Source organism: Drosophila tropicalis, unplaced genomic scaffold (assembly GCF_018151085.1).
Source record: "Drosophila tropicalis isolate 14030-0801.00 unplaced genomic scaffold, ASM1815108v1 contig_878, whole genome shotgun sequence".
NCBI classification, from domain to species: domain Eukaryota; kingdom Metazoa; phylum Arthropoda; class Insecta; order Diptera; family Drosophilidae; genus Drosophila; species Drosophila tropicalis.
The window spans coordinates 16502827-16525984 of record NW_027173374.1 but is presented as its reverse complement, the minus strand read 5'-3'; the positions used below and the strand labels follow the sequence as shown (position 1 = coordinate 16525984).

The window sequence follows — 23158 nt, the reverse complement described above, 5'->3', positions numbered from 1 at the left end:
ATACATTCTCTCACTCAGTTACTGGCCATATATGTACATACATATGTAGTCAGCAGCCACCCAACCCCTATTTTTTGATATACTTCACATATTCATTCCTTTTTGAGAAACTGTACTTGGATAAGTATAGGAAGTAAGCGTTGCAGCTTGCAAGAACAAACTGAAAGGGAACTGGCAAGGGCAATGGGAATGGAAATAGGAACCGAAATGGGTAGGAGAAACTGAGCCAACCACCCCTATAACTCGGGAAGTTATAAAAAGTTACAAACAGAAGGTAGAAATTCCTGTGTTATTCTATAGTAAGTACATAGGATATCACTGCCATAGGTAAATTTATATGCATATTAGTTGATGAATTTTTACCACAAACAAAGCGTTATTTTTCTCTGTCGTCCATCATAGATCTTCCTGCAAAGAAAAGTTAATAAAATTTAGTTAAATAAAGTGCCAATAAATAAAGGATTTCATAATTAATAGATTCCCAGAATAATAAAAAGGTGCAAGAGAAAACTGTTTCATCTCACGTTTGACCCGATTTTCAAAAAGTTTTATGTTATATATTTTAAATTGATTTCCATAGTTGTCAAAAAGGCGAATTTTGTTATTGTTCGGTCAAAATTCATGATCAATTTCTATGATGTTTCTATCTATGTATACCACAAGAAAAATTCTAAATACTTTTGTCCCACTTAAATTACCCATACACATTAGACACAAACACACTTACATATAACAATGTATTTTAGTTTTAGATTTTTAATTGAAGAATTTTCTTATTCTTCTGAATTTTGAAGTCTATTAGAAAACTAGACAGTTGGCTAACTCACAAGTTCAATGGACTTAAGTAATATTTGTCTAAGCGAGCTATCAATAGGTGGTTCCTTTTGCAACCCCTCGACGAAAAGAACATATGGTGGTATTACCTATTTTGTAGAAAGGAATAAAATAGAATACATTGATAAAAGGTAGAGGGACAAGAAAAGGATCAAAAGAAAGTTGAGGCAAACTTCCACCTACAAAACGACAGCGCAGATAATTACGACCTTAACACATTTTTCAGTTTCGAGTTGGTATAAAAACGAGCATGTACTTTGCATGCACACACACACTCCCATACACAGGCGCACACGCAGTGAGGGTGTGGGGTTGGCAAAAGGGGGATGGATGGTTGGTTAGATGGATGGATGGAGGGACAAGGCAAATGTATCTCAAAGTGTGCTTTGGAATGTGCCTTCACAGATCGCGGAACACGGTAATGTACTCATACATACAAATGACGAACGAAGTGTGGCACCACCAGCCATGTGTTCGAGCTCGAGTTCGAGTTGTTGCTGTTGTTGTAGACGGGTGTCATCATTAAAATATGCTTTGGGTGTATGTACATTCGAACGTACCATCAAACCATAGCCTCAACGCCAGCGCAGCTTGTCTGGCGACACTTGGCTTGGGCCGAGGCCTGCGCCTGCCAGGTCTGCGACTGGCAAATGCGTTATGGTCAAGTGACTTTGAAATCCGTTAAAAAACAAAAGTATAGTTTATGAAACCCAATATGATGACCGCTCTTTGACAATTAGGCTTTTTACATTAGTATGGATGTACTTTTTAGAGATTTTTGTGTATAGATTAGAATTTTGACTGCTGCCTTTCTGATGGGACAAGGGGAAATAATAATAGCAACAAGATGCGGAATCTCAGCAACTGGCGAAACCAAATTGCGAAAATCCACCCCCAAAGATCTGCGAGCATCTCAAACAGTTGAGAGTAAGAGATCCGACAGGGGCCAACAGCTGATTACAGAGGGGAGAACGTGCTATAGCTTGTGCCAGTTGAACACCTGGACTTTTCAACTTCCGACTTCCTACTCCCGTCTGCCTGCACTATGCGCCTCAATGCGCGTGCTCACAGGCTGACGATCGTGCCAAGGGGGAGACAAAAAAGGAGAGACCCAAGCAGACGGAACCAAAAAGAGGCGTCTTTTGGTGGTAGTTGACATTGCCATCCACATAAAACACACACACACACATACACACACTTAGTAAAAAGCAGGAGAGAGAGAGAGAGATAGAGATTTTTACCTGATTGCAAGATATATAAATGTACCTTTAATACATTTAAATGAAATGTAAAACACCTTTCTTTAACATGTCTTGTCTTTAACTTAATCCTGCTCGAAAACAAACATTAAAATGAAGCATATACATTTTATGGCTAAAGGAAAACTTTTCTGGCAATCGTTTTCCATAAGAATTGGCACAACTTTCTGCTGCTGAAGCTAGAAATTATGCTAAAAGAAAATGTGCAGAGCAAAAGATTTTAATGTTTATGCGAAAAGTTTTGCCTGAAACATTTTCTTGCCAAAAAACAAAGAGACAGGACAATAAAGCGAAACTAAGTATTATGACGGAGACATGTATGCAATTTGCTTTAGACAATTATCATCATGGATTCGTATGAAATAAAACGAAATTTCCTCCTTTACTGCTTGTAGGACTAAGCCTCAGCAAAGTGCCTGATAAGATATACATATATTAGTTGATACATGGAAATACTTTTATCGATACAATTCAGCACCATATGGCGTTCTATAGATACGACAATTCATGTGACTACTTTCAAGTGGAGCATGGCAAAGTTTTTGGTTACAAGGCAAAGTACATACGGATATAGATGCACTATATCTCTATTGACAAAGTCGAAATCTAGTTTAAATGAAATTGAAAGAAAGGGTATATTAGGTCAGAGTGAATCCTGACCTAAATTTCGATTGTAAATGAATTCTATGAACATCTAATGGATAAATATTGTCGATAGCACGTAAAGTTTCGTAGGCTAGATAGTACACAATGTAAACGATGAATTTTGGGAATAATTTCAGATTGTTTTAAATTTTACTTGTCCCGATTAGAGGGTATTTTTTAAGGTACTTTCATTGACAATCTTCTTCACCACACACAGACCCTTACATACTTTGTATTGGATCCTGTTATTCTGTTGTTGTTGCTTTGGCTATAAGCACTTTTTGTGGTCGCTGTTTGTTGTTGCTGTTTATGTGTGTGTGTAGTTAGCTTTTATTGTCTTTCAGCGCTTGATTAGATAGCACACTCACACACTTGCACATACATGTCTGCGCCATGGAGCACGCAATGCTAGCCAGAAAATGGCCATATGTGGCCAAGTTGCTGCCATTCCTCATTTTTTTCCTCTCCTTTCCTTTATATATATATATACATATATAGATATTTTTTTGTGGCTGGTGGCTTTGTTTGGACAGTCCACCGACTTTGAAGGTTTTTTCTTGCTTTCAATCGTATCGTATCGCATCGTATCATATCGCATTATGTGTGTGTGTGTGTGTGTGAGAGTGTATCAGCAAGAGAGTATTGCATACCAGCAGGCGATGTGGCGGTCAGGCTTTTGTATTTTACCTGTTTTCTCGTGTCTCTTCCCTTCACTTCGCTTCACTTCATCGTTTTCGTGTCTACTGCTTATCGCGCTTTTAATATCGACAAACATAGGAAAAAAATGGAAATAAAAAGAAAAAAATGCATGCCTAACGTGTGCCCAATGTCCAGTGGTTCTAGAGTCCTAGTCCGAGTCCGTGGAATCGTGTGTGTATGCCTTTTGCTCTATCTATGCAGATATCTTTCTCTGTCTACCCATCTAGGGGACATTAAAAACATTTCCATTGTAATCAAGCGTACTTTCTTTTATTATTATTATTTTGCCTCTCTGTCTGGCACTAACGACGCAAATTACTCAAATGTATCTGCCAGATACATTCTATATATATATGTGTGTGTGTTTAGAGTCGGTTGCCGTTTTTGCCCCGTTTCTGCTTATATATTATTTATTGATCGCGATAAGCGTCACGAAGCCAATTTCAAGCGCCGGCCAAATGATATGCACCGCCCCCAACCCCAAAACACCGATTTCTACATATATTTTCTATTCTGTAGAACTTAGGCGTAAGTGCTTTTTGCACTAACTAACCAACCAAACAACTAACTAACCAGTCAACCATATGCAGTACAGTACTCAACCATAAAGTATAGTCAATGTCAGAGATTTTAATTTACCCTCAATTAAACGTAAGCAGCTGGCAGATGTTTCTATCGTATGTAAGCCACCCTCTTTTACGAACTTCTTCAAGACGCTCTGGGAACGGGCCAACTGTCTTTGAATTCGTCCGTTACATTTGCCTCGTGCCATGATCAGACAGAGAGGGACAGCAGAGCGTTAAGGAAAAACGTCTTCACGACATTATAGAGTCATCCAATGGAACGGTAAGGCACACTCATGGGGCATGCCATAAGGCAGGAACAACAAACTTTATGTCCCTCCGACTTGCATATATGATATGAAATGATTAGACTTGACTTTATTTGACTTTCTGTAACGTATTTCTCAGTCAGAGACAAGTACTCAACACACGCAATGCCATTTGTCCAACGCCTCTCAAGTTGCTTTAATAATTCAATTCAATATCTGTCGTGTGTGTTCTCATTTAGTAAGTATAATTACCAAAGCATATGCCTAAACATTTTCTACACCCAAAAAAATAAATAGAATTTCCTTAACAAAACGCCTCCAAAATGTCCAAGTTGTATAAGAGTGTGGGCTCCATGGGTGGGTGTATTTTTTATGACAAATGCTTAGATATGTTAATATGATAGGCGTCACTTTGGGCATAGACAAAATTAAGGAAATTACCCCCATCCATACGCATACATATGTACATATATACACACCCGAACACACATGGCCTCCACAAAATTCTCTGCCTTGAGTCTGTCCTTAAGTTGGTCCGGGCAGTAAAAAATGGTTGAAGTCTCAATTTCCTGTGAGCATTAATGGAATTGAATGAGAATCCATGCCTAGAAAATGACTTCATGTCATGCCTTCAAATAATTAGAGGTTGTTCCCTAGCCACCAACCCAACCTCCCACTTCCCACTCCCCTGTCTAGTCTTTCTCGACACAGTATGTGTGTGTCAATTCACCTGACCAATCTGCTTTGTCTTATCGCTTAGCACAAATCTTGTACAGTTTCTTTTTTATTTTCTATTTTGCAGCAATATGTATATTAGGCCAATTTTTATTGTTGCATGTTTCAAAGGGAATCGGTGGAGGTCATTAATTCGCTTGCAAATGACTCTGTAAAGTGGTTGAGTCATTGCTTCGACACCAATTGATTAAAAAAGGGGATTTCTATCTCCCGGTCTCTTGCACCCTGTCTCACCCAGCAGTCTCTTTGTGTGCAGTGTTTAAATTTATTTAAACTCGTCTGCGTATAAACAAATTGATTGTATTTAATTTAATTGAATTCAAGTGTGTCAAACAACAAAAACAAACCAAAACTTGCCTTGACTGAATAATGCAATTTTGCAACTAACTAATAAAGCTACAGATTCACACTCAGATACAGATACAGAATCAAATTCTTGAACTTGTCGTTCTCCTACTCGCTCTCACCTCAACCCATTGAGTCGAAAAGTCGCAAGGAAATCTTATAAATGAATAAAATTAAATTTCAATTGTTTTACTCTGTGTCCTGGGTCGTGCTTGGGTCTTTCTTGTACGTTGTCGTTATCGTTGTGTTTGGATTAAATGGCAAAGATTTTCTTGATCAAACAACGGCCAGAATGGCCAAGGATGGTCGTCTGCTTGGGCAGGCCTGGCAGAGTAGATGGTTTACTTATTTATACAAGTTGCGACAATTGTTGATTTATGCATTCGAGATGAAATTCTTGGTGTAAAAGTTTTAAAGCCATGTTAAATATGTATCTGTCTTCATATCTACCCTCCTTTGCTCTACTTGCCCTCACTTTACGTGGTGAAAGGAGTCAGCGTTGTTGCATAAAATCAATGGCATTTTAGTCCGAGTGTCGTCCATGAGTCGCCTCTCGACTCAGGCAAAGTGACATTTCATTAAAAAGAAAAAAAGTAAAATAATAAGTAACTAAGTGAGGAGAAACCTTTAGCATTTTTATCGTAGCATAAGAAGTGGTTGGTGGTCGGTTAGGATTTCGCTTCTGGTTTTTGGTTAAACAAAACTCAAGTAGTTGAAAGAGTTAAAAGTTGAGTTGCCCGGTCGGGATTCATTATGATAATTTAGTTGAACCTGAAGGAGCTGCTCCTCCGGGAGCTAAAGCATTGACATTTCAAGAACTTTGTGAAGAGCCAAAGAAAAAGGATTGCACAGAAAAATAAAGGAGAAAACTGCGAGATAACCGACGACATTAATGAAATTAAATTTGTGGAAAATGGTCAAACACGTGCTATCCCCTCCCTGAGTTGTGGGCATAGTAAATATATATGTATGGGGGCAGAGCCATGCAGATTTTCAACTGCAATGAATCAACTTTAACAACCACTTGCCATCTCTCTATAGGTCTGACAGCTCGTCAGCTGGCATCATAACTCAACTTGTATTTGTGTCGCGGTCGGTTTCGAGTCCGGATCGAGTTCACTTCGAGTTGAGTCAAAGGCTGGGCATTTAATGAGCGCATCCGGCTAGGGCTATGGCTATAGCTATGACTATGGCAATGCATTGGCCTTGCATTGCTTCATTGCACTTTACATTAAAGTCCGCGACATTACACAATATGTACATTAATGTTCATTAGCGTCTGCATCCATTTGGCTGTTTTTAGGGGTTCATCCACTAGCATGCCCATGTCCATCTCCATGTCGATGTCCATGTCAATCGGAAAGGTGTCAACGGCAAGGCAACGCTTCATGCCCAATTAAAAGAGAGGTCACTCAGGTTGGACAAAATCTCTCTTGCTCGCACTCTCTCTCACTTTTGCTTGGTTAATTGAAACCCTGGCGTCTTCTTCATCATCATCAAGCGCGTCGTCGTCATCTCCTTGTTCTTATACTTTGGCTCCCAGGAAGTGCAGGCAACCGCCGTGACGTCGTTTCCTTCTCCCCACCTTTGTTTGCCCATTGGTTTTTTTGTTTTTTTGTCATTTCTTCTTAGTCTTAACCTTTTGTTTGGTTGCGGTTCATTAAGGCAACTTGAGACCTTCTCCTCTCTTTAATTGCTGTTGTCTCCTTTTTTCCCAAGGCCTGAGAACTCTTTTTGCTTCCTTTGTTTTATTTATTTTTGTTGGTTTTTGATTCAATTCCAACACTTGACCAGAGATTTTCCCTGTTTTAAAGCTATTTGTTTTTAAAACTGCCAGGCACAACGACTTCAGAATTAGTTGATTTATGAATTATGACAATGTACAGCAGAATGGGAGAGCCCCAGACATGCTGTCTGCTGATCTAAGCTGCCGGATATTCTAATAAAGCATCCAACTGCATCCAAATGTCCACTGGTTAGTAGTGAGTGTGTGTGTGCGTGTGTGCAGATTTAACACTTCTTGTCAGAAATTGATTAAAGTAACCCCTAGCAGACCAGTTGAAAGAGCAAAGAGTCCCAAGAAGGAACCAGCAATTGTCGAATGCGGAACTATGTATGTATAAGCTAACTTTGGGTGTCACTCTTTTTTTGTGGGAATGGGAACTCTTTGCCTCAGCAATGGTCCATCTGTTGTTGTTCTTATTGTTGCTGCTGCACTCAAATTAGTGCAATCAAGTTATCTTGTGCGTATCTGCAACTGCCCCCTGGAAAATTGTATGTATTGTATCTTTGCATCTAACACTTCAATTGCCCGCTTTGGTGGGAATTTGTATGTCTATTCTCTTCCTCTCTGTGTCGCTCCGTGAAGGAAAAACCATTTAAACAAAGGAAATTATTAAAAATTATTGCCGACCCTTTAGTTTGAATTCATGTGTGTATGTGTGTGTGTGTTTTAGTAGGAGTACTGAAAGCAACCAATAGAGCACCGTGTGAAAAGCGCGCACCCTCGCTTACGCCCGATCTCGAGACATGCAAATGAAAATTATTGCCCTTTTTCCACCCCTCCACCCCATTGGATTGGTTATGCTTCAAGGCGTTTTTCGTTTTGCTCAAGGTGCACCATGCTGAAATAACTTTGCATGATTTACCTGGTTACCAATTGACGGTGGTCCTGGTGAGAAAAACCTGTTAAAGCGTGAAGTAAGTTTCCTTTCTCGACTTGGGCTCGGTTACTGCCAAGGGTATTCGAATTTTTCTTTCTTGGCATGTCAATGCCCCTGGTTTGAGCAAACTTCAAGTAGGGTAGGAATGGGTATCAAATGCAGGCAAGTTTATTGTCGCCACCCTCGGGCAGAATTCATTACGCGAAAGTATCTCTCCGCTCCACAAATGCAACCCCAAAGTGGAGCTGTGGCTGTGAATTCCAAAAAATGGAATTGTAGCTAAGAAAAATCAAGCAAAAAGTCTTAAAAAAAGGCACTGCACAAGAACTTGTGGTACTGCAACCAGAAGATAACTCAAACCATTACCCAATTCATAAACATAACGAGGGTGGCTACGACCAAAGACACAAACACCCAACCACCGACACACACACTCCTCTCTGACTGCAACAGAACCCACTTAAAGGGAATGACATTTTCATTACCCTACCAAAGGGTTCCATCCCTTTCTGAGACTCGGAAATCAAACACATGAATGCAGCACCATTTCACATTAGTCAAGAAATGTGTATGATAAACTCTTTAGAACCGACTCTAAGGAGTTTCTGAAATTAGTAGTCTCTAAATTTGTTTCTTAATTCTTGTAAATGGTTAGCGTAGCTAAAGATCGCTTTGCCTCGATAAACTTGATATTTCGTGTTTAATTTTAGAAAAATGTTTAATGGTAAGCAAGAAGCGCGGTTTTTATTTTTCGGTTTTTGAGCTCCAGAGTCGAGACAAAGGAAATTAAAAAGTGCATAATATGAATCTATAATACATAATAATAAAAGCTACAAAGCAGCAGGAGTCAAAGAAGAAGCATAAGGAGCGTCATCAGCATCCTTGGCAGCTGCCGAGCAAGTATAAAGGGTTGGCTCTGCCTGCTGGCATATCCTCCTAAAAAGGAGACCGAAACAAAGTCAGATAGAGTGGGGTAGGAAATTTCGGATATGGAGAGGGGCGAGACGAGAACAACAAGAAGTGCAAACAGAAAATAAAATTTTCGTTGAAAAGAAATTAAAAATCTGCAAGATTTGCATTTTAACTGAGACCGATTCCTTCAACATTCTCCCAAAAAAAAATTAAATAAAATGTAATACACGAGTATGTAGGCAAAACAGATTTTTTCTTCCATTTTTGCCTATGGAAAACTTTTTGAGTGTTCACCTCAAAGTGCACTGGCGTGGACGTTGAGAACTCTAAGGGTTGGGCGTATGTGGGTGGGGACGGCTAAGCTTCTCTGCAGATGATGGCCATGTTGATGATGATGGCCTTTGAAGCCGCTGCTGCTGCTGGTGGTTCACTTCTGTTAAGTCGCCATCATCGTGGTTAACTCTTTCTCAGACCAATGTTGCACCACCTTGCTTGGCTGCTGCTGTCAATTTAGTTCAATTTGAATTAATGAGCACACAATTCGCCGCATAATTTACATTTTATTTTTATTTCATTTTCTTTTCGCATTCAACTCATACCAACGACTACTACCGTTTCGGCCTTGCTATTATCTAAGCATATAATGGTAATGGTATCTAGAGCTCTTGGGCCTGTCGACTTGGGCCCGCTTAATTAAAGGGGGCCAAACAGCCATTGCTCGAGCTTGGAAGGCACAGCGAAGCTCTTTTTATCTCTGGCCATAGAATAAACACAATATGCAAAGTTTTCTCTGCTCTCTTCCATTGAGTTTCAGTTCATTGAAACCGTGAAAAGGTGCAGGAAAGGTAGAAGAAAATTTTGTGCAAAGAAAAAGTGCAATTCATTTATTTGCGTTTCCTTCAGTTCAGTTGAACTCAACCCAGCTCATCTCAGCTCAACTCTCTTCTTCTTCTTCAGCTAGCAGTTTTGGCCAGCCTCAGTCCAGTTCTCGCTTCGGGAAGTGCTTTACCTTTTCTCTTTTGCGTCTTTTCGTCGTTTTTCTTTCTGTTTTTTATTTTGTAGCCCAGGACATGGCAAGGAGCCAGCATGCCAGCCAGCAAGCCAGTCAGTCAACCCCTTCTCTGCCAACCACCTCCAGCCTACTGTCATTCATATTTATACGCTTTCTTTCTTGCCTTGTCTCAGACCTCAGACTCAGACCATTTCTGTATGCAATGCACTCGTCAAAGCTTAATTGAAGGCAAGATTGCAGTCTGACTCGGTTGACTCGACTGACTTTGTCTTCTGCCTTCCCCCCTATCCCGGTCTCAGCGAATGCGAATTGGCAAAAAGTCGTTGCAATGTTGCTTAAACAAAGTGAAAGAAATTGTTTGTACTTGGTTATTCCAACAAAGGGTATCATTTGGGTATATGTGTGGAAACATGTGTAATATTAATTAGAATAGGTAGCAAGCAGTCGGCATTGGATGGAAACTCATTTGCCAACTAGCTATGTAAATGCTTTAGACCCCACCTGAAAGTCAGTCATTTGCCTACAAAAAAAAGAAACCAAAATTAGACAAAGACTTGGCAACTGAGGCCAGGTTAGGTCTAAGGAGGCCTCCCAGATAGAGGCTGAGACGGGTTGCCCTACTCTCAGCCGCACACTTACACACACACACAAACACACACATATATATAAACAAAATAAGAAACGTCGACGGCGTCGTCAAAAGAATGCAGTTAAGCACACAATTGACATTTGAAACGTCAACTTGGGAAACCACTCGAGCTGAAGAAGTTGCATAAAAAAGTGCCTCCGTTAGGGGTTTCCTTTCATTCTTTAGGGTATAAGGTAAGGTTGGTTCCTTCTCTGGCAAACAGGACGTACACACACAGTCGCATGCATACACGCACACACATACACAGTATGTAGGTACGGTATTGCGACTGCAGTTTATTTGCTGAGCAAATAAAATTTTTCCTTTCTCTATGTGGAAAGAAGCCAACAGGGCGTATGACTTATCTTTCTTGCCATTATACTTTTGCGTCTCTTCATTCTAAGATAATCAACAAAACGGCGGCTGATGCTGAAGACTAACGATGTGCGCATATCTGATTGCAGTTTACTGTTGCATGCATCATTAAAATGCTGCGCTGTGGCATCCTTGCAACCTAGCACCCTTTTCCTCGGAGTTTCCTTTCTATCCATATATTTTGCTTAAGGTGCATCTCATAGAGAGTTGTGGGCACACACACACACTTATTTGCATACATATGGAGATAGAGAGTTAAAGGTTTTAGCCCACGCTCAATTGAAAGACGCGTTGGCAAAGGTTCTTTTTGCGTGTCGCTGAACCTGTGTTCTGGGTTGGGCATAGTTAAAATATATACAAACTGGAATGAGATTTTTTTTTTTGACATTTCTTTTATGTCCTAAACTTGCCCATCTATGATATTAAAGCCTAAGGATGCGAACATAGATGATTCAGTATGCCTATTAAGTAACCACTTTACTACTAGTAACCAAGGCAGTTGGCAACTGCTGCATTTCGCACTTTATCCATAGACACCCACGGACATATGTACATACGTACATGCAGATATTTCATTAAGTGCATTGCAAACCCGTGAAGAAATAACTTTTGCTACATTTTACAGAGACCAAAATGAAAAAAATAAGGAAAAAGAAAATGAAGAGGCATACATAGGCCGGCCAAACGAGTGCTGGCAGAGTCCCAAAGGGCTTATGGAGAGGGCACCAAAGTTTTCAACTGCAGCAACTACCTCAGAAATATACTCCCAAGCACAAACACACACACACATGCGAAGTTATGCCTGAAAAGAGGTGACTACATATCCAACTATGTACCTCTAGGTGCCTCTTGGAGCAGGCTTTGCCTCAGGCTCTACTCTTCCTTTCCCCTCTTCTTCGCTCTCTCTTTCTCTCTATGAGCACTAACAAAAATTCATCCAACGGCAGCTAAGAGCGCAAAAAAATTATGTTGCATACATTACGGCGTGCACACAAAAAAAAAAGAAAACTGCAGAGGTAACTTTCTGCAGCAACAATTTTCTTGCTACCGGGCTGCTTCTTCACTCACCACCACCACCTCCCACATCCTTACCCCTGCTTCATCTATGCCCCATGCCGCATATCATCCGCGCACCTCCCCGCAATCCGCATGCTGCAATCCGTTGCTACTTCTGAGTAAATTAACTGCATTTCTTTTAGTGGATGCTTCTCGTGGCTCCCAACCAACTCGTTGCATATTTGGAGGCACAAAATTACTTGACTCGAGGGCGCTATGCCAGCAGCAGCAGGTAAGGGTGAGGCTGAGCCAAAAAGGGTTGGCCCTGCGAGTTGCAAAACAAGTTTTACTTGTAGAAAATGTACTTTGCATTCGCATTAATTAATTAAAAATAAAATATAGAGAGGTGGAGGTAACGGCAGCAACAGCAATAGCAGCAGGGGGATGTAGACTGGAGACTGGAGAAGGGCATTGCTGCAGTCCCAGCCAGACGAAGAAGCAGAACAAGATGGACGCCAACAAAATACAAATACAGAAAAAAACGAATACGAAAAAAAAAAAACATAAAAATTTATCCAAAGTGAATGCAACGGATGCGAAGACATGGCAAAGAAGCATGGGCAAGCGGAAGTCATGGTGGTGGCGGGAGTCAGGGAGGGAAGTCAAAAACTTGATGACTGAAAAACTGGACTTTGGGGGCGTGCGCACAAAAGCGGCCACCAGGAGCACCAGCACCAGCAGCAGGAGAACAAAAGGCAACAAAAAATCGCGCACAAAAAAGAATAAAAGGGGAAAAGTGCTCGTACTAGGAGGGTCTCGTCGCGGGGAGGCTATGATTTTATTTTGTTTGATTGTTTGATTTACGCTTCATTCTCCTGAACATCAACAACGTCGTCGTCGTCGTTGTCGTTGTCGTAGTCGTCGTCGTGAGCATCGTCGAGTCATTGCATTTTGACGCAGTCGCCTGATGCTGGTCATTGAAGGGTCTCCGGCGTAGCCTCAAGACTTTCAAGCTAAACGGAAATCTGAGTGGGCCCAGCAAGCAAAATAGAGTGAGTGAACGGCCGTTGATGAAAAACGCACTCGAATTAAAAGGTTCCTAAGGAGTGAGAGAAGCACACGGTCGGCAACTGTCCAGTGGATGTGGAACCGAGATTGATTGCTTGGGTGCAACCCCAAGTCGACCATACATCAAATATTTGCATTGCATTTGAATTGTGATAATTAGTAAAGTTTCAGATGTTAATCAATATATGGAAAGTGTATAAAATAATATTAAACGGGGTGGTAAAAAAAAAAAACTCAAAATTCAATGCTAAACGATTTTCAATTGGCAACATTCATTATATGATATCTTGATTTTAGAGTCTGATAATGAAACAAGTTAAACAAAATATCGACGCTTAATTAATTCCAGTGTGTTTAAATAAGTACCTATATTTATATAATCAAAATTTAACAGTTAATAAGTATACCGAATGAGAATCAAATGTTAATTTAATTTAACTTTTGTAAATTATAATTAAATAATTTCGAATATGATTTCTTATTCTTGATCTTGAAGAAATTTAAATGCATTTTAGTACCGCAAAAACGAATGCCAGCCTTCCTCTTCCACTGACTCAACTCAACAGGATAAAGAATAGCAATAAGACTGGAAGTAACTGAGTTGGGCAACCAGACAACAACCAGCATATTGCAATTTTACAAATCAAACAAAAGGCAGCAACAACAGCATAAACAGAAAAAAATGAGAGTGGAAGAATGATGGGTGAGTGAAGCAAGAGAAGCTCGACCAAAAAGGACAATGCATACAGGGGGGCAAGCCGTATGGAATGGCACAGGACTCGGCTAATATGGATTGCACATGCAGTGAGCATCGCGAAGAAAGGGAGGCACACACACACATACCTACGCAAAGAAGGCCAGAGGCAGAGGATTGTGGAGGCAGGAGATGCGGCAACGAAACTTTTTTCATGACTGTTTGGCTGTTGTTTTGGCGCCTGGCCTATGGATGAGACTCAGTACTGTGTTTTGGGTTTGTTTGCCAAGCAAATGCATCCAATGCAATTTTTTTCGGTTCTAGTCTTTTGCTGCAATCAACTTTGACAGGACTGTGATGGAAGGGGCGTGTGTTTGTGTGTGTCTGTGTGGGCCGGTTGTTCGCAAGTCAATCAGTCCAAAAAGTCGCTAAAGCCAAGCGGTGGGTCTCTGCCCAAAGTACTTATTATCCTGGCAACGAGGCAAAAAAAAAAAAAAAAAAAAACAAGGAACGAAAGGAAAAATGCAATATTGAATGCATTTGGAAGCTAAGCCCACCTCCGCCCCACGTGCTTTTCATTTGCCTTGTGTAGGCAACTAAACGCACCGAACTGCAGCCGTAAAGAAATTGCGAAACAAAAAAAAACACCAAATCCAAATCAGAAATGGGAAGCAACTCAACTCACATGAGACAGCAACAACACAAAAACACAAAAAAAGAGAGAGATTTTCAATTAAAAGGAATTGCTGCTCTATGTAGATTTTTGTGCTTATTAGGACCCCTCCTTCCTTGTAGCCCTTCCCTTAAGCCAGCCACTAAACCACTCGAAAGCTCTGCACATTTGGTAATCAATTTCTGTTGTTGCTGTTGTTCTGCAGAGAGACAATCTTTGCTAATAAGCTATGGCAATATCTAACCTACTGCACACTCCTCCCTCCCATTCTCCAATAGATGAGAGAGGCATGCACTTGCATTATTTGGAATGCCAAAATGCATTTTGTTGGCAAATGCTTAGGAGAATGCCGACGCTTTGCAATTAGAACAAGCCGCCTCCACGGGTCTGGATTTGTTTTTTTTTTTTTTTTTACGACGACAACCAAGGATTAGTTTCACATAATCATCCTCTACATCATGCCAATCTGACAGAGAAAAAGAGAAAGACAGACAGCGAGAGAAAGGGAAAAAGAAGGATAAAAAGTGTCATTTTGTCATTTGGAAAGTATTTGCAGCATAGGCAAAAATTGACAGTCTACACCACATATCTCCAGCCTATTACAATTGACTATACTATAGAATTTGCAGGCCTGCTTGAGTATAAACAAAGAAAAATGAAAAATGCAATGAAAGAAAATATGTAAATCCGCCGCCCTCTTTTCTGAAAACAAAATTGCGTTAAAAATTGTTTATCCCTATGCAAAACTATAACAAAAAGAGAAAAGAAAGTTGGTCGAGGAGGAGACAAAGAAAACTCTTTCACACAAAAACCAACTCAGGTAGAAAAGGATCAAGGATAGAAGGCCAACGACTAGCGACTCTATGAATGAATGAATTGTCCGAGTGAATGACATATGGAATTCAAAAACCAAGTGCAAAAGATTAACAAAATAGCAAAAATGCTTAAGTGAGGAGAACACTTTTATTCTTTGTTGAGATTTTTCTCCCAAAAACTGTGAGAAAGAATGCAGTTTATCGTTTCACTTTTACTTTTCCAACCCCTTTTCCAAATATGCAGTTTCCTCGTGGAGCTGGGGTGTGGGGTTGATTGGCAGCTGAAAAATATATTTTTGTGGATTTTATTGATATAAATTTTCCCTCATTTGGTTGGCCATTGTTCGGTGGGCCACCTTTCCGACCATCGTTCAAGGAGTTGTCCTTCAGTCGTGTCCATTGTTTGAATGGGTTAATTTGTATATTTAGGCTGCTGCCTAGCTGGCGGAGACGTTTCTGTATATACATGTGTACATACAGATACAGATACAGATAGATGCTGCATCAATTCCAGCCAGCATTGAAACATAAATCCAATTAAATTTTAAGTCGCCGCAAACAATTTGCCGCACGTTTATCTCGATTTTGCACCTTTTCCTCAATGCCGACAACAAATAAAAAAAAAAAAAAAAAAAAAACGCAAATCATACGTAATCGATATGCACCCGCATCGCCAGCGCATTCTGCGACCCGATTCCTACATACGTATACCTGCCCCTGTCTCTTTCAAGATGCATTCAAGAAGAAATCCATAACTCATCGAAGTGGCAATGTGCAAAAGTAGATGTATCGCATATCCTGTGTGCATTTTCTCTTTGTTTGCCAAAAAATAAAAGGAAAGAAATCAAATTTTATCGACTACAAGCAGGCATCGACATCATAGTACCCAGTAGTGACCACTAACCATCGGGTAATCAACATTTTTGGGCTCACCGAAATGCCATTACCTATATAGGGTACGATGCAGTTCCCTTTTAACCTTTTGGCCTTTTGTCTGCATATGCCCAATGTCAGCTGTTTGCTATGCTGTGGTGCAATCTGTTTTTCCGTATCCTACTCATCAATGATCAAATATTGCCAGTCTTTGACTTCGACTTGTCTTTAGATGGCGGCGCGTGTCTGTTTGTAGCCAACTGTGATTTTGTTTGTCGGAGGCGTCATCTGTTTTTCATTGTTTGCCACGTGGTCTGCATGTATCTGTATCTAGCTTAGCTTCAACTTCTTTGCCCTACACCGCTATTTATCAGCTAAAACTCTGTCTGCATGTCAAATTACCCGCTTTATTATTAACATGTCACTTTGGCCTACTTTCCTCAGGCTAAAACCCAGCCCAGTGCCTTTTCTTATATGCAAATGCGTCAAGCTCAATTTCTTATTTTTTTTTTTGTTTTCGTTTGCTTTTTCAAGTAATACTTGCATCTCAAAGTAATTTCTGTAATTTTCATTCAAACCACAAAGCCAAAAGGCAAAAGCGGAATCCAGAAAAGCTTTTTAATTAAGCGCCTCAAAAGTTGACTCAGACCAGTCCGAAGCAAGGCAGGGAGAAGGAATCAAAATCGAGGAGAAATCACAAAACTGTTATTACAATCATCATCAGTCCACCCCCCAACAGTCCCTCCCTCCCACTCCTTCGTTCAACCCTACGAAAACTCTTGTCGCCTACTTTGTCATTGTAATTCTTCTTTTCAGCACAAAAGGAAATGCATTTTATTATTATTATTATTTGTCCCAACTTTCGTTGCTAGCAATTTTTAATCAAGGGTTTTTTTTCTCATTCAGAGTAAAAACTGCAGGGGACCATAGAAAGACATTCTTTGTCTTCCCTTTAAGAAAATGTAGCTAGTTCTTATTGGTTCGCTCGCTCCCAATGTAGTATGATTGTCCAGTCAGACCTGGCAACTGGCACACACCTACAACTTGATTGAGCGATGACATGAGATAAGATACAATGACATCGTCGACGAATAAGAAAACTTCGACTCACACCCACGCAACACAAACATCCACACATACACATCGGAAATTAGAAAGAGTCGACTATAGCAAAGGAGAAAAACTACCACCACAAGTGTAAGAAACCCCACACCATCTCATCCACAAGGAAAGTGAGGAGAAGTCTTTTCATTGTTAGGATGAGCAGCCACTACAATGCCAAATTCGCCGCAACGACACGGAGAGAGAGAGTCAAGTCAGTCGTCTGAGACGGTAATGAAGACACGAAGACAAAGGAACCAAAAAACGAAGCCAAGCCGAAGTCATGGGTTCGGGAGGTCACTGTTGTGTGACTTCCCCTACTTAACGACATCGTCATAGTTGTGACGTCACTCAGAGTGAAGAATACACTCAAGGAAACCCAAACGACCTTCAGCATAATTCCAGCGAATGAGTGAACAAAGCAGAAAAGCAATAAAGAGACGAAATGAGCAGGCAAAGAGCCAGTAAGTGGCATAGGAAGAGAGAATAAGTGAAACCAAAGAAACACACTGAGCATAAGAAGCGATCATGAGAAACACGAAGACGCTCTCCCTTACTCCATTGAGTCAAGTTGAGTTCAGTACAACGACGCGCTTGGTATCTTGTAGTTCGCTTTTCTCAGCGCACATACATTTCATACGCTCTGTGTGCTTTGTTATTTTGATTTTTTCGGTCTTCTTCGGTGTAGATTAGCACTAATTTGTTTTTGATTACTGCCGGGGGATCGATGCGTAAGTAAATCTGTTTTGTGCAATTAGTAGAATGTGGAATTTTTCGTATCGAAATCGGAGACGCAACGAGATAAGCCTAGGAGTCGAAGGTTTAGACCCCCGCACCAAACCATTTTCTGCTGGCATAACAAGTCTTATCTTTACTTACTAGTACTTTGCAAATGGGCGTTCGTTGTTGGCAATTAAAGAGGCGTTTATAATTCATAAATGATCATTGACACAAGAGTCCCAATGGAGAGTTAAGCCAAAGAAGTACATTAAAACAATCTACGAAATTAATGAAGCGTGTGTGTTTCTTAGTGCTTGTGTGTGTGTGAATGTGTGTATATGCTGTATGTGCTCGAAATGGAAAAGTAGAAAACGTCTGTTTTTCTCAAGCTGAAGACCAACAGCGATGACTCACTGGCGATTGCGAAGAGCAAAAACCAAAGAATCAAAGAACAACGAAAAAAGAAGTACACTCTTATATAAAAACCAGAATCAAAATAGAACGAAAGAAAGAACCAAAGAAGTAGCCAAGAAAAACGAGAATGCAAGACAGTAAAAAGAGAGAGAGAGAGAGAGAGAGTGATAAAGATCATAAGAGAGGGAGAACATCAACAGCTTGTGTAAGTAGGGCCAAGGCGACACTTGGGGCATGGGATCCCCACATGTGTTTACAAGAATGTATATGAGATGGAGGCCCAAATTGGTGGGGGTTGGAGGAAACCAAAGGCAGATCTTTGTGGGGTACATTGAACTTGACCAGAGATCTAGAGATAAACATTCTAAGCCGAGAATTCCCAGAACTCATAGATCCATGGCGAATTCAGTGAGATTTGTGCAGACAGAAAGAGAGAAAGAGAGAGAGAAGAAACAATAACAAAGGGAGTCACAAAGAGAGCGAGAGGGGGAATAGATAATGTGCATATGTTGCAGGCAAAAATAAAACATCAAGACAAAAACCCAGAAAAGAAGCAGCTGCAATTGAATTATTTTATACACACGCACAAACACACGCATTCAGACAAACACTCACACATACGTAAGCAGGCAAAGAAAGGAATAGGAAAAGGAAACGAAAAAGGAGACGACAATGCCTCTGCATGCAAGCAGACGCCGGTCTGACGGACAGACGGACAGACCGTTCGACCGAAAAACAGGCAAGTCAGCAAGGCAGGCCAGGGATGATGGAATGGAGTGGAAAGAAAAGGATGACGATGATGATGAGGAAGCCGAGTAAAAGTTGAGTAAAAGGGAACAACAACAAAACAAGTAAGCAGGATCAAGGACAGCCTCAAACATACACACACACACACACACACACATGTGCAGAGAGCGAAACGAAAACGAGAAATTGTTACACGAATGACCAAAAAAAAAATTGTATATTATATATATACAACAGGAATGAAAACAGGGCGATTGCCAAAGAAAAGGCAGATTAAGGACCAGTTTCCTTTGTTGCGATGCTTAAGTGTATATGTTTGTATCTTTCCCCTGTGTGAGTGTGACTATGTTGTTGTTTTTTATACTGTATAGTTAGGTACATAGATGTTAGGGTAGTTTATAGTGATGAATATGAGTGCAACTATGTATGTATATGTAGGTAGGCAGGCAGCAGGAGATCGCGAAAATTAAAAAAAAAAAAAAACAGGCGAAAACAAACTAAAGGGAGTAAAAGAGAATAGAAGAGGAAGAGAACCATAGAGGTAGGCGATCTAAGAGAACTAATTACTTTGTAAGGGCAACACAGAAACAACAAGAATTGAAATGAAAACAATCATGATAGCAAACAGGTATTAGAATAGTCTCCGGCGAGCATTTCCACTACTTTCGGTAATACGTCTTGCTAGTTAAATCTGTTATTATGACATTATGTTTTCCATTTTTTGATTGCAGCCAGCAGCTGCTGACAGCAGCAGCAGGAAGAATAACTGTCAAAAGCGGACAAATGCAAAAGGAGTTCATATTTCCTTCATCCAGCTGAATGTAACTCCAATAATCAACACGGCACACGATCAAATCGGCAACGTCATCGGCAAAAGCAAACAGGAACAGCAAAGACAGACTGGAAGGATCGCTCGTGCCATATGAAGCACTAAACCCTCTACATACATAAATGTCAAGGGGGTTGTTGATGTCTACCCAAAGAAATTCCAATTCATGCGGTTGGCAATACAAAATGCACGTCTGACTGATTAAAAGGGGCGAGACAAAGCCAGCGATCCTGCCAGGACGCCGAGACGATACGAGGACGAACTGCTTATCAGCCATGCGTTGAGAGCCAGCCACGGCGTTAGGGTAGACGAGGGTTAGAAACGCATTTGCCTGTTGGTTCTTATCTTAAAGCTTACGGTGGTGTGGAAATAGAGCAGATGTGCTGAAGCCAGAACGACGCCCAAACGAGTCCCAATACCACAATACACCTTGAGGAACCGCTTTGAGGAAAGGGGCACCGAAGCAGTCATTTTAAGCGCGTGCGCGGCATGCTTTCAAAAAACACCCCCTCCCAAGACAGACAAACACTTAAACCCACAGACCTGGCATTGAAGCTCTATCATCACTCGCTTTGAGTCTACTATCACACAGTTGTGTTCAAAATTCTCATTATTTTAGAACGTTCAAAATTTTTCGTATTTAGAATGTCGGTTCGTAATAATTTAGATACTGTAGAATTTAGTTTGGCCACAGAAAGCGCAGTTAAAACAAAACTACCTGACGAGAAAGCCACAACAAAAACTTTCAAAAGTTCCGAGAAAGAAAACTGCGGTGGTCAGTCGCCCACGGCGGAAGCAGAGGCAAACGCGGCTAAGTCAAACATTACCACAACGGGAGCAAGGGCACAACCGGCCACCCCCAGCAGTGGAGCGGCCAAAGTACCAAAGGCGGGAGTTCCAACGGCTTCTCAGGATGTTGGGGACGGCATGGGGAACGGAACAGAGCTCAAGTTCCAGTCGTATGTCAATGGAAACGGAAATGGCATATACAAAATCATCAAAACTCTGGGAAAGGGTAATTTTGCAAAGGTAAAACTGGCACTGCATATGCCCACAGGTCGCGAAGTGGCCATTAAGGTGATCGACAAGACTCAATTAAACACTAGTGCCCGCCAAAAGCTATACCGAGAGGTGCGGATCATGAAGTTGCTCAATCATCCCAATATCGTACGTCTCTTTCAAGTTATCGAATCGGAACGAACTCTATATTTGGTTATGGAATATGCTAGTCGTGGCGAGCTGTTCGATCATTTGGTGAAACATGGACGTATGCGAGAGCGGGATGCACGAGGAATCTTTCGTCAATTGGTGTCTGCCATTCAATATTGTCATAGCAAATTTGTAGTGCATCGTGATTTAAAGGCCGAGAATCTACTGCTTGACCATAATATGAACATCAAGATAGCGGATTTTGGCTTTGGCAACACATTCGATCCAAATGCCCAGTTAGAAACATTTTGTGGCAGTCCCCCCTATGCAGCTCCGGAACTATTTATGGGTAGGAAATACGCAGGTCCCGAGGTAGATGCCTGGTCCCTCGGTGTCGTTCTTTATACTTTAGTTAGTGGTTCGTTGCCCTTTGACGGTGGTACACTAAAGGAGTTAAGGGAGCGGGTGCTACGTGGCAAATATCGAGTGCCCTACTATATATCTATGGATTGTGAGAATTTGATGCGCAAGTTTCTCGTTCTGAACCCCTCAAAGCGTACAACGCTCAATGCTGTAATGAGTGACAAGTGGATTAACTTGGGTCACGAAGATGTCGATCGTTTACGGCCATTCCGCGAGAAGCCCATGGAATTGCAGGACCCCGTCCGAATGGAGCAACTCTTCCAGATGGGCTATAAAAGGCGAGATGTGGAAAACTCCATTAAGGGCCAGGCTTTTGACGATATCTACTGCTCCTACATGTTACTCGGCTCCCCAAAACCACGTGGATCATGCCAGCCACAGTTTGAAATGGGTGCCAGTGAATCTTTGAATCCTTCAGTGACTACACTTCCTTGTGTTACCGCCACCCAAGAAGCATTAGCCCTCGACAAAGGTACTTCTTCAAGCAATACCAGTCGTTCCATTCCTCCCCGTTTAATCAATGCCGCAATTACGCCGACGACTTCACCAAATATATCAGGAGTACCACCTGCAAAGCCCACTCGTCGAACACCAGCCCGCAAGGCAGTTACTTCGACACCTGCAACGTCCGCCTCCTGCTCCACCGCCTCGCGTACCCCATCGACGCCACAGAGCAAGCGGGGGGCTGGAGGCACTGTTTTGGATGTCAAGCCAACGCTTTTGAGTGCCCAAAGGCAGTTGGCCCAGGCCCAAAAGATGGCCAACACTCCACCCCGCTTTCAATATACGAATCCAACTCAGAGTTCATCTCGTCGACCCACTACGCTTTACGAGAGAGCCGACACCACTACGGCATCTACTGCGCCATCTCTACCGCCACCCAAATCGCCAATAGATGCCCGTCTCATGGATCGTCTTAGCCACCTAAGCAGCGCTGTGGAAACCGTGCCTGCCACTTGTCCACCAACCGCGGAGAAGTCTTCGGATAAGCCCTTTACACGTAACAACGTAGCCAGGGCCACATTTCACTTTGGCCAAGGACGCAGTGGCAAACATGGACGAGCGGCAAGTGGTGCTAACGAGGAAGATGGCTATCAAACGCCTCCACTCTCCGCAGATGACACCAAACCAGCCTCCCGTGTTGGATTCTTCTCCAAACTGACAGCGCGCTTTGGCCGACGAGTTATTCACTTGAATGAGAAGGACGCTTCCGAGCAGCGCAAGAATCTGACAAAGTAGTCTACAAAAACGTAAATGCCAACACATCTACAATAACAAAAAAAAAAAAAAAAATCTACAAAAGAAAAAAGTATAAACGAACGGATCAAATTGTTAAATCTTTTAGAACTTTAAGTGATAGTAGTGTACGCAGTTCTATATAGTTCATTTAGTTGGTATATTTTATGAATGTGTATTAACTATTAAAATTAAAGCAGATCTTTATCAAAAGGATTCTTGTTTTTTTGATGTGTAGTTGATGTACCTAAGTATTGCAAATATAGATGATATTCTTTAAAATGATCATTCTCGAAGTGGACACCTTGCGTGTTTGTTTTGCATTAAATTTAGATTAGTTCTGTGTGCAGACAGGCAGACACGAAACCGCAATCATTTTGCACTTTCTGAAAAATAAACTTTAACCTGTGTGTCCGGGTGGTTGACGTAGGCGTCGAATGACGGAAGGAAAAAGGTGTTCCCATATAACAATATCCGGGGA

General features: G+C 41.3%; 2 protein-coding genes across 8 annotated transcripts in view; one reads left to right on the top strand and one right to left on the bottom strand.

Moving 5' to 3' along the window:
• Positions 1-23158, bottom strand: part of pros (prospero) — a 72304-nt gene that overhangs the window by 31800 nt on the left and 17346 nt on the right. For all 7 annotated transcript variants that reach the window (XM_068301703.1, XM_068301698.1, XM_068301704.1 and 4 more), the window contains exon 3: positions 364-408. The gene's annotated coding sequence lies outside the window, so the exon portion shown is untranslated. The remainder of the gene's footprint in view (positions 1-363; positions 409-23158) is intronic.
• On the top strand, positions 19772-22890 carry KP78a. The gene has a single exon (XM_068301117.1). It carries the CDS (start codon positions 20515-20517, stop codon positions 22678-22680), a length of 2166 nt encoding a protein of 721 aa, XP_068157218.1. The 5' UTR covers positions 19772-20514; the 3' UTR covers positions 22681-22890.

Bases quoted from the DNA above. Each gene is read 5' to 3' on its own strand.
- KP78a (XM_068301117.1), top strand. From the start codon at position 20,515: ATGTCGGTTCGTAATAATTTAGATACTGTAGAATTTAGTTTGGCCACA.